General features: G+C 34.2%; 1 protein-coding gene across 1 annotated transcript; it reads left to right on the top strand.

The window, feature by feature from the left end:
• Positions 1 to 5,108: 5,108 nt before the first annotated feature.
• LOC116196341 (S-type anion channel SLAH4-like) lies at positions 5,109 to 7,495 on the top strand. The gene is made up of 3 exons (XM_031526016.1): positions 5,109 to 5,785; positions 5,934 to 6,258; positions 7,022 to 7,495. The coding sequence occupies exons 1-3, from the start codon at positions 5,148 to 5,150 to the stop codon at positions 7,298 to 7,300; spliced, it is 1,242 nt and encodes a 413-aa protein (XP_031381876.1). The 5' UTR covers positions 5,109 to 5,147; the 3' UTR covers positions 7,301 to 7,495.
• Positions 7,496 to 12,057: the final 4,562 nt, after the last annotated feature.

The raw sequence follows: 12,057 nt of genomic DNA, 5'->3' as shown, positions 1-12,057 counted from the left end.
ATACGACCTTTTATTATCTCAATAAAAGAGTTTTCACTTTTTTTTGTTATTCCAAAACTAAGTAATATGACCACTGTAAAGTATTTGGACTATTATCGACTTTATACATGCAATTACTGTTCTGAAATAATGATTGGAGTCTCATCCCGACATAACATTAATTCTGATCGAGAATCCAGTGAGATATATGTAACAGATTATTTACATGTAGATTTGAGTATTTACTAAGTCTTGTTGAAGTCATTTAAGCTCCTTTTTGGCGGTAATCGGGCATAACCTATCAAAATTGAACAATATATAAAGATGGGGTATGGAGTTCTATTAATAGCTGTGTCCAACCTGTTGGAAATAGAATCAAGAAAAGAAAAACCTAAAGAAAGCTTAAGAAAATGCATAGCAAACCAGTCAACACATAAGTTGTCCCTCTCAAAAATTATATGATGCATCTTCACGTACATCCCAATCTCGACTTAGGAGATTGTGAATGTTCCTTGCAAGGCCACTTCCTACAAGCATTTTTCAAACCACCTCATAATCACCCTCAACCGCAGCGCTCCTAAAACCAATAAAACAGCCAATTCGAAGACCTGAGTAAACTTCGCACAGTTCAACAATAATAAAAGATGAAATTCCAATATTATGGATGGAATCACAATGCGCTCTAAAATTACCTCATGCCCCAATTATTCTCGAAGCGTCTTATAAAATTATATTCAACTCGACGAATTATTTTTAAAAGTGGACTGATATAACAGTAGCTTTCAACACGATATCTCTAGCGCTCGCATACAAATCTCCTTGAAAGGAAAAGTTTAAGCTCCATAACAAAGTGATTCACCGTGTCATTGCAAAAATAATTATGAAAAAATTGCATCGAAATGATAGAAACGTTATGATTATGAGTTTATAGGGGAGAGTGAGATATGCAAATAATGGTTATTGGGCTAAGAATTACTGGGGGAAGAGGATAGGAAGGCCCAATCATTATGTCGCTGTAAAAATAACCGGTCTCGAGCCTTGCGCTTCCCCTCCCCCCATCCCCATAAATAAAAACAACAATTGACCAGACCAAAAGCGGCGACCTTTTTCCATCGCTGCAATTATTATTATTTTGTTATTTTGACCTTTTTCAAAAGACTAAACTAGCAATTTGGTCTGTGAGATAATCAAATTACATCAATCAGAGTCCTTGGATGATATCTACAGCATGCTAATGATTACTAACATCAAATTGGTCCCTTATAACGTCAAATTAGTGTCCGAGCATTAATTTAGTCTTTTTGCAACTTCAATTCGAACATTCGTAATATCAATTGGATCCCTTACTTTTTTCATTTTGGCCCCTCCATCAAGCGTTGTTAGAATTATGAGGAATCAAATTGATGTTATAAGGGACTAATTTGATATTACGAGGACCAATTTAATGTTACATGGGACTAATTTGATGTTATAAGGGACCAATTGATGTTAGTAGGAACTAACATAATGCAGATTTCGTTTAAGAGATCCGATTGATACAATTTGACTATTTCAGGGACCAAATAGCTAGTTTACTCTTGAATTAATTAATAAGAAAAACATGAATCTCTTTAAATGAGGATCGAGCCATCCTGCTTTGGAGCTGTCTCCCTCTCCCTCCCTCCCTCCCTCTCTGCGTCATCACCTTTGCATGGATTCTTTCTTCGATCTGCCCTAGCCAAGAGTTGATCCTGTTCTTCAATTGATGTAGTACCACTAATTTGTTTGATTGAGTCGATGTTTTTTTTTTTTTTTTATGTATAATGGACCTGATCGTGTCGAAAACTACGCCAAATCTAAGATATATGCAGGCATATACCCCCAAAAAAACAAAGGTACATTTATGTGATGGATATATATGGCACATATATGGTAAGGAATCCACTTTGAACTGGGTCATCGAAGTGGTTCAAGTTCAACCAATAGCTGGGTAATTTTGTCTTCCTTGAAAACAACAAAGTAAAGGCAACCTTTGTCTGTTACCATTAGAGACAGTTGCAGGATTTTGGTCGAGAAGGGGCGAGTTCTTATGGAGCGAATATAGGTATTTTATAAAAAAAAAATCTAAATTTAAATTATAATTTTCTTTACAACGTCAAAATTTTAGGGAGAGCAACTGCTCTCTCCTAATTCCTCCTCGGTCCATCCCTGGTTATCATGACGATAGTTTTCTTGCGCTCATCAAATGCATGGTTGCTCAATTCTTGCAATCCTAAGTCTCAAGGCGTACCAAAAAAAATTTAACTATAGGTTTCACGGACGAAGTTTTACCCATTTAACCATGGAGGAAATCCCAGTACTCAGAACATAAAGACAAAGATCGTGTTCTTTGGGTTGAAGTACGTAGTAAGGGTGTTGTCAAATGAAAATGGTACGTGTTTCTATAACATGTGCAAATGTTGTGATGGGCTGGGCTGTTCATACACTGAACCCGAGTTGCCCAACAATGTAAATATTTTCTATTGGGCCGTCAATGAGAGAAGAAGCTGGTTCAACTTCAATCTCGAACTCTCGACGGGCCTTCAGTATTGGGCTACTTCAGAATTAATGTTTCTATACCACCTATATATCTCGCTATTTTATTAGTTAAGTTGCAGAGGTCATCCTTTCAATTTTTTTCTCGCTATTTTAGTAACTAAGTTTGCTAGAATAATAATAAAAAAAAGTTCTAGAAAAATATTTGTTATTACTGTGAAAATGTGTTTAGTAGATTGAATATGGCGGACGAAGAATAATTTTATAAAAAATAAAGCATAAAGTTGATTTAGAATATCAACCACAAAATCGATGATGAAAAATAATATTAAAATTAACTAAAAGGAAGTTTTTCTTAAATAATAGACGTACTCATCATTTTTTTATATTTTTGTATATTGATGAGCAAGGTAATGAAGGGCTCGAGTAAAAAAATAAGGTGGGGACCGATAGTTTCTTCTTTTATGAACTAAAGAATCTGTTTTTTTTTTTTTTGAGTTGCCTTTAACAACATAATGTATACAAATAAATTTTCTTTCTTTTTCAGATCTAATAAAAGTTTAAATAAAATATATAAATATAGTAAATTAAGTTATTACAATAACATAAAAGTAAAAAAGTTGCAAGAGGATGAAAAGCTTTTGCACTCTCCCTCATAATGCTCAGAAAGTTTATATGCTTTTACGCCTTACTTGTTACGGTTGAACGGAATTGAATGAGTTTTATATGATGAAATATAATATATATGGAAGAAAATTGATAAATTTAGGATCGATATGGTATACACGATAGAATATAATTAAAATCATATACCTATTTAACAAAATAGTATTTTAAATAAAAAAACATGCATCTTCATTCGCGGAATGAGCATTCCTTTTAATTTTTTAAAAGGAATGCTGATTCCATCATGTTGAAGACAAATTGTCATTCCACGAATGATCATTTCAACTATTTCAATTTTTACATATGCAACTATATAATGAAATAAGTGGAAGGAGAAAACTTGATTTTTTTTTTTGGGTGAAGAGAATAAAATTGGTCTCTTTTCATCCCATCCTATATCTTTTATTTGAAAGGAAGGAAGGAAAGAAGCTGATTTAATTTTATGTTACATTTAATCATTTTATTTAAATTAGAAACGAAACCCGAGAATCAATTTATACCTTCTAAGGTACGTGCTCAGGATTCACCCAAAAAAAATCAACCTCAGAAAGTGCGGGCTCGTGCAGTGCTATTTTGTAAGGTACAGCTAGCTAGGCCTTCATCGACTATATATATTATTACTAAAAATAGATCAAGAGGAATGTTCTAGAGATTAGTTTTTGGGGACGGGGAGCTTTAGAATTAGTAGGGATGGATTTTTTTTTTTTCTCTCTCTCAATTATAAGAGTTGTTCATGGAGTTAATACAATAAAATAAAAATCCTAATAAATAATATAACTAATAAAGGCCAAAACCCTAAAACCCTAAATAATATTCGAGTAGGACCGTGCTCCAATGATGAACCCAAAAAGGCCAAATCTCCCGGCCCAAAGGTCTCCCAAGATGGGCCTACCTAATGGATAAGCACAAGCCCAACCAAAAATCTGTGGGCTACTTTGGGCCTGGATTTCCTATTCGGTATCCTCGGCCTGGCCGGGCCCACATGATCGGCCCAACACGTCCAACCTGACATTGAAACCCAAGAATCATCCACAGCAAGTCCCTTATTAATATCCGGAGAAGAAGATTCAGCAGCTCGTAATTCAAAAGAATATCAACTCAAGTTCCTGGTTGATTTTTTCCATATCAATACATATTTTATCACGAAAGGAATTCGTACGCTGATTAGTTAGTTACGAATTGCCTTCTAGATGTCCACTCTTCTATTAGTGCTTGCCGACTAAAATAAGAATTGTTATTTCCCTTGGAGTTGGGGTTGTCTGGAAATGGAGTTGAGCTAACTCTATTCCATTCCAACTATGTATATATATATATTTAATTAGGATTGTAATAATAAAGTGAAAGATAGAATAAAAAAGTAATGATTGTATTGTTAAATTATGGAAAAAAGTGAAAAAAAGCGAGTAATAAATAGTTAAGAGAAAGTAATTATTGCATTATTAAATAGTGAAAAAAGTAATGAATAATTGAGAGAATTTAATATTAAAAATTAAATTAAATGGTAGTTAAAATAAAAAAAAATTGAAGAAAAATAAAAAAAAAGTAATAATTGTGTTGTTGAATTAAAGGTAAGTGGAGTAGAATAAAAAAAATTGAACTCCAAGACCAAAGAATGCAAGCCATTCTCTACCATCAGGGAAAATAAATAAAAATAAAAGGACACCATGTTGTATGGAAGTATAGAATTTTGATAATTATCTGAAGTAATTACCTTATACTAAGTGCTAATATATTTATTGCACAATGTCTCGCAGCACGGCATATTAGTAGTCTTAATGAAATTAATAATATTTTTTTATAAGTAAGTAAAATTAATACTAATAAGTAATAAATAAATTCTAATAGTTCACAATGTGTACATGCTCACGTGATCACACGTGAATTAAGTAGTTTCCTATGTGTATATATATTATACCATCCGTATTCATGTGTCATTAGAATCCCGTTGCGTATGAGATCAAACTATTAAGCCTCCCCCAAAGACATTGATGGCTCAAGTCCAAATGGCTCAAGTCCAAGTCCCTAACTCCCATCTTGAACTTGTCCTCGTAGTTGCTGCCACCGCAGCCACCACCCAGAGTTACTTGACCCACAGCCGCCAGAGCCACCCCCTCTCAATCGTCCTACTGGCCCGGTCATCAGTGACGACCTACATAAACTCTGTCCTAGCTAGGTTTCATGCCGGCTATTTCCGAATAACCCTATCCCTAGCTGCGCAATCTCTCCTCTTGAAGACTATGATTGACCATCCAGAACCACAAACCACCATCGACGATGGAACCGGCAAAGGCGCAGAATATCCTCTGCACCGCCTCCTCGTCAGGGTCCACCCGACCATTTTCCTCCTCATGCTCTGGTCTCTCACTCTCGCAACCCTAACATCTCTCTCTCTTATTTACTTCTTGCGCTGCGTGTTTCGGTTCGAGTTGGTGAAGGCGGAGTTCTTGAACCGTGTAGGGGTCAACTATCTCTTCACACCGTGGATCTCGTGGCTCCTACTGCTCCAATCTGCCCCGTTTGTAAAGCCGGGAACAGTGCCCTGCCACATCCTGTGGTGGGTCTTTGTGGCCCCGGTCGTAGCGCTCGATGTGAAGATCTACGGCCAGTGGTTCATTAAAGGAAAGAGGTTGGTCAATCTTTAGTCGTCTACATTCTTTTTATATTTTTATGATTCGATTTCCACGTAATAATTAATATAGATATACGTATGTGTGATCGAACTGATATATTTCCCTCGTCATAAACTGGGCAAAAATACCAATGAATGTGAAAAGGTTTTTGTCTACGGTGGCGAATCCGACGAGTCAGCTGTCGGTGATTGGAAACCTAGTGGCAGCTTGGGCAGCGGCACGGTTGGCCTGGGCGGAAAGCGCACTGTGCCTATTTTCGCTAGGGATGGTGCATTACTTGGTGCTCTTCGTAACCCTTTACCAGCGGTTATCGGGCGGCGAATTCCTCCCCCCGATGCTGAGGCCGACTTTCTTTCTGTTGTTTGCAGCCCCAAGCATGGCGAGCTTGGCCTGGGAGTCCATAGCAAGTGAATTCGATACCGGTTCGAAGATGCTCTATTTCCTGTCTCTCTTCCTCTTCGCGTCTCTGGTACGGCTGTGATCCTATTTCTTTCACAATCGAAGTAAAAAAGATGACCTTTTTTTCTTTTAGTTTTTTATTTTTCTTCCTTTTGGGGTGGGAGAAAATGACATCTTCAAGTGCATGGAAATGTTGACCCAAAAAAAGTGCATGGAAATTGGAAATGAAGTAGAGAGTTTTGACTCAAATTCTTCGGGTTTTCTAAGTATTCAATTCATATGTTTGATTTCATGCAGCAATACTATATTTATTTTTTTATTTAGTCCCACCGTAATATATGGATTAATAAAATAGGTCCATACAAGCTGTCATGACAACTTGTACGGTAATATTACTATTATATATGTATATGTACTTCTCCCATCGAACGTACGGAATAATTCCACTCTTGTTGGGTAAACATCGGTTTCGGCCAATTTGGCCCGGTGGCAAATGGTAGCTTCCTCATGGCCATGGATTTTGCGGCATTTTTCTTCATGCTTGGGTCCCATGCATGCTCGTAATCAGAGGGAAGTTGATTTTTTTTTCTTTTTGCGATGGGACATTGATTCAGACCTAGCTAATTAGGTTGAGGGACATCGTAATCCATAAAGTCTCAATGGACACAAAGTGATCAATTTCTATGGTTTAGTTTATCGGTCTAAATTGACGACTCGGCCGCCATAATGCAATTGGACCTAGTGATGCTATCCTATATTGAGTTGTAGTTCTATGTGTATTCGTGGATAATTTGACATACTAATGCAAATTTCTTTTTGGTACTTTTATTCAGTTATGCAGGCCAATGTTGTTCAAGAGATCAATGAGGAAATTCAATGTGGCATGGTGGGCTTACTCTTTCACACTCACATTTCTAGCTTTAGCTTCGATAGAGTATGCACGAGAGGTTAAAGGCCACATTCCCCGAGCCCTAATGTTCATCCTTTCGACTCTCTCCGTCTTGGTCTCGATAATCTTGACTATTCTCACTTTGCTCAACACCAAAATGCTCCTACCAAGTGATGATCCTGTCTTGGCGGAAATGGAACAGCGTCTACCATCAACAAGATAACGGAATTCTTGAGTGATCGTCTACACAGTTAATACCGAAACTAATACATTAGTAATTGCCGCCATGAAAATTATGGAAAGTACGGCGCAAGTGCTCTTCTTCCTTTTATTTTATTTTATTATTTTTTTATGTTACAAAAGAGGCACATGACCTAGTTCAGTAAAAGAGAAATTCTAAATAACTAATAAAGGGGTACGGGTAGTCCCACTAGGTATCGAACCTGCGACCTCTAGGTTAACAGGCGAGGGCGTGCGTCACTGCGTTACACCCTCTTTATTTTTTTCATTTTTAACATAATCCATTAAGAATATTTATGTATGTGTAGAATATATATCATGAATTGCCTTTCAGGAAAAAATAATAATTTATTATATCATTAATTAAGGCTGGATTACCATACGGCCTTTTCTTTGTGTAGTGCAACCTCTTCTAGAGAAGCTGTAATCCTTTTACAATCGACGTAAAAGATTGTACATGGAGACGAGTAAATTATATAAAATTGTAGTAAAGTAATTCAATATTAAGTAATTTAGACGTATTTCAAGCAAATAATTATTGTGCGCATTTTGAGAAATCAATTGGGATAAATTACTTAAACTCTTAGTAAATTACTTATATTTGAAATAAGTTGCACGGATTTTGACGAGTCTTTAAGCTTGAATTCACATATATTCAGGTAATTTCCTAAGAATTACTTTCACATAGATTGATAATTGAAGTAAATTGCACGGTAAAAAGTGTGCGAGTATACATAATTTCACATATTCATCTAACACTTTAAGCTTGAATTCAAATTAATGACTTAATATCAAGAAGCCACTTTGCGGGCCATTAATAAAGATCACGTAGATTAACATGAGAAGGCCACATTATAATTAGAGTCGTATCGCGAGTATATATATATATATATATATATATATAACTTTGACTAACTCTGACCAAATAATATTTAGTACTTGAAATGTCTCATTACGATGAATTTGAGATATAATTTTTAAACATATATTTTTCCGGTGATCTTTTTTTTTATGCAATTAACTAAATTAATTGAAAAAAAAAAGCAAGCGATGAAAGCTATGGATGTATTAATAGTGTGTTTAGTTTTAGAGTTGAGTTTTGATTTTAATTGGGTTGTAATAATTGTGTTGTTGAATTATAAAAAAAATGTAAAAAAATAATAAATAGTTGAGAAAATTTAGTATTAAAAATTGAATTGAATGATTAAAAAAATTGAAGAAAAATAAAAAAAATAATAATTGTGTTGTTGACTTTTATTATGTAGTGAGTAGAGTTAAATTATTGTGTAGTGAGTAGAGTTAAAGTTAAAGTTAAAATTTTAAAAATTTTAAAAATTGACCATAAAATCAAACGGGTTAATATGTTCCAAAAAAAATTGAAGAGGAATTCAAATTGTTTAGGTCAAGCTATATATGTATATATATATTTTTTTGCTGGGCAGATTATATCAAGCTACATATTGAGCATATCTACCACGAACTTTCCATGAACTTTTATAATTATAAACGTCACAATCTCTTGATGTTTGCTTATTGATCTGACAGAACCATATCCGTACCAGTGTTCTAACTTCAAGGGAAATAAGACAAAACAAAGCTCCGGAGATCAATATGCCATTTAAGAAGGAAGACCTATCAACCAGAGGGCAAAACTATATATTTGGTCTTTTAAATTTGAATAATTTTTTATTTGAATAATTTTTTATAAAAAAAATTATCATTTAAATTTTATACATTTAAATAATTTTCTGTTTTAATCATTTTTCTTTTTTTTTTTCAGTTTATTTTCATCAACTACCTTTAATTACATTTTCATTTTCGTCTTTTTATCAAATTTTTCATTAGAGAAGATTTTAATTTTTGTTCTTAACCTTTTAAAGTTATTATTATTCTAATTCTTTTTTTTCAATTTTTTTAATGTTAAACGTTTTGCTTCTTATACTTCTACCCTCAAATTCCCATAGAAATGCCCACATGGCATTTTCAAAATTAAAAAATTATTATTTTAATTTTAAAAAAAATTCATCAAAATAATAAAAGAAAATTGATGAACCTACTCAAGATAACAAGTAAGGGCGAGTGTTTACCAAATCTATTGCCCTTGATAAGATTTTTACATTATTTTACTTGCACATTTGAGTACGAAGTTTCTCAATGCAAATTGCAAAAATTGCCTGCCGCCGAAAGGCTCACTCCTCCTCATTCTCTCGAATAAGTTCACCATTTTTTTGTATATTATTTGGAATATTTTGTTTTACTTTTGAAATTAAAATAATAATCTTTTTAATGTAAAAAAATATTGTGTGGGCATTTTTATGAGAATTTGATGGGTCGAAGTATAAGAAACAAAACGTTTACTATTAAGATAAATTAAATAAAAAAGAATTAGGATAAAAAATAACTTTAAAAAATGGAAGACCGAAGTTAAAATCTTCTCTAATATAAAATTTGACTAAATGACGAAAATAAAAAAGTAATCAAAGGTATTTGATAAAAATGAACTAAGAAAAAAGAAAAGGACTGAAATAGAAAACCATTCAAAAGTATAGGATCTAAACGATAAAAAAAATAGAAATGGAACTAAAATAGAGAAGTATCGAAATCTAAATGACCAAATGTATAGTTTTCCCTTTAATGAGCAATTGATTAGAGAACTAGGTGTAGTGCGGTAACACATATTTTTCTTCGATAACATAAAGATTTCAAGTTCAATTTCATGATGGTATTACTTGTACGGTTTCAATTAGGTTTTTAATTTCCTTATATCAAACTTATGGGTTTTTCTCATAATCGTAAGAATTAAGTAATTGGTTATAACTATCCTGCCAATTAAGGAAAAATTGCATTGCACTCCATGCACGGCGTACAATTTCAACACAGTCCATATATAAAATTCCAAACCCACGGGGAGCCTGCCCATGTGCACGTATACTGTGGGTAAGTCCCTCTCGTCCATTAATTAAGAATCATATTACAGTCATTTTATTAATATGATGTACTTTTAGACTTTAATTAGTTCCTACCGGCCCTGCCATGGGCATGTACGTCGGATATTTTCCTCGTCGATTAAAGAATGATCGGCCGTATTTAAATTACTATCATAGTTTTGGATTCTAGTTAAACTAGCTATGAACTGTCATCGAATGGTGACATTTTAATCGATCCTTTAGCTGTCAGAAATTAAAATAATTATGAGATTGAATATTAATTGATAATTTATATGTGTCCGCAAAAAAAGAAAATGAAGAAATGTCTTGTCAATGAAATTTTCTTAATTTCTCGGTGTAGCTGGCGCCTTTGACTATGGAAGATAATTTAGGTTTGGGACTTCTATTTTATTCCACTAATGTCCATATTAATTGGAGATATTACTGATAAAGCCAACAAATAAGAAATAAAATAAAATATCTCGTTACGTAAAATGTTAAAAAAAAAAAGGGCTTTTTCTCCTGTTGCTTGATAGGGCTGGAACAGAACTTTTAAGAAATCGCTGTAATCTTAATAAGAATCCATGTCAAAATCGTTCCGTGGACTTCTTAGAAATATTGGGACAATATGTCACGGAAAAAGGTTGTCTGCTACAACAAAAACATATCAAAGACAAAATTGACCGGTATATATATTAATATTTACTCGAGATATAGGCGCCACAATTCTTGATATGAAAACATATAATACCCCATGTGTGTACGTAATTCATGAGATATTAGCAATTTCGAGATTCGATATTCATGACATGTATTCACTCACTTTTCTTGCCTAATTTTCGAATTCGCATCGGCTCGATATACTAATCGACGCTTAGGAATGGCATGCTATCCAATCCAGCATAAAAAGATGAAAGAAGAATAAGGACTCTAAGAAGTCGATAGCATGTCCTGTACTCTTTAACGATTATATGAATATACTCATATTCTACCCTATCGAATTACGAAAATTCAATACAATTCAATTCACGGATCGTTCATGCGCTCCTCGGTGATCACCGGATCACCGGATTCCATGCCGAACCAATCATCCTCGTGGATTTTAATTATGATGAAGGGGACCATTAGATCTTCTGTGAACTTCCCCAAAATTTGAGGATCTAGTTCATCCTCAAGGTCTCGATTAGCTCGTGATGGATGGATGGATGGATGGATGGATGGAGGTGAACGGATGTGACTTCTAGTCCAACAACGTTTAAATGTTCTCTCCTCGTACGGGGCCGGCGCCGAAGCCTGAGAGCTTAGGAAATAGGGCCCTTGACCTACATATGCTATACACCCTCAGGCCCATCTATACGTATATATATATATTTATTTATTTATTTATTTGGGCTTCCCTGGGGCACACCTATGACTGCCACCATATGACCTTCGGATCCAGTAATTCTCCCAACTTCTTGCAACTTGCCTCGTCTACTCTCAAGAGGGAGGGGAGAAAAAATAAAAACAAAATAATAATAAAGAAGCTCCAAAGACATAGGCTCTGAAATTTAGGACAAAAAATTAGATGTGGTGCAGCCAAATTTCATCAACAGTGAGCAAATTTTACTGGTAATACAAGATTTAAAATTCACATAAAGTATCTTGTGATTAAGATCAAAACGTTAACATTAAGGCCCTGTTTGGATTGCAAGAAATTTGATTTTAACTTTAACTTTATCTTTAACTCAACACACTACATAACAAAAATACACATTTCCCAAGTCAAATTTATAATTACATCTCATTTGTCCTTTTCCATAATCAAAATCAA

Source organism: Punica granatum, chromosome 1 (assembly GCF_007655135.1).
Source record: "Punica granatum isolate Tunisia-2019 chromosome 1, ASM765513v2, whole genome shotgun sequence".
Taxonomy (NCBI): Eukaryota; Viridiplantae; Streptophyta; class Magnoliopsida; order Myrtales; family Lythraceae; genus Punica; species Punica granatum.
Note: the sequence above shows the minus strand (reverse complement) of the source record. Positions and strands in the feature narration are given on the sequence as shown.

What these genes read in the sequence shown, in the direction of transcription:
- LOC116196341 (XM_031526016.1), top strand. Translation starts at nt 5,148, where the DNA reads ATGGCTCAAGTCCAAATGGCTCAAGTCCAAGTCCCTAACTCCCATCTT. An exon ending in TGGTTCATTAAAGGAAAGAG is followed by an intron (nt 5,786 to 5,933) that starts GTTGGTCAATCT and finishes GAATGTGAAAAG; the next exon opens with GTTTTTGTCTACGGTGGCGA. An exon ending in TCTTCCTCTTCGCGTCTCTG is followed by an intron (nt 6,259 to 7,021) that starts GTACGGCTGTGA and finishes ACTTTTATTCAG; the next exon opens with TTATGCAGGCCAATGTTGTT.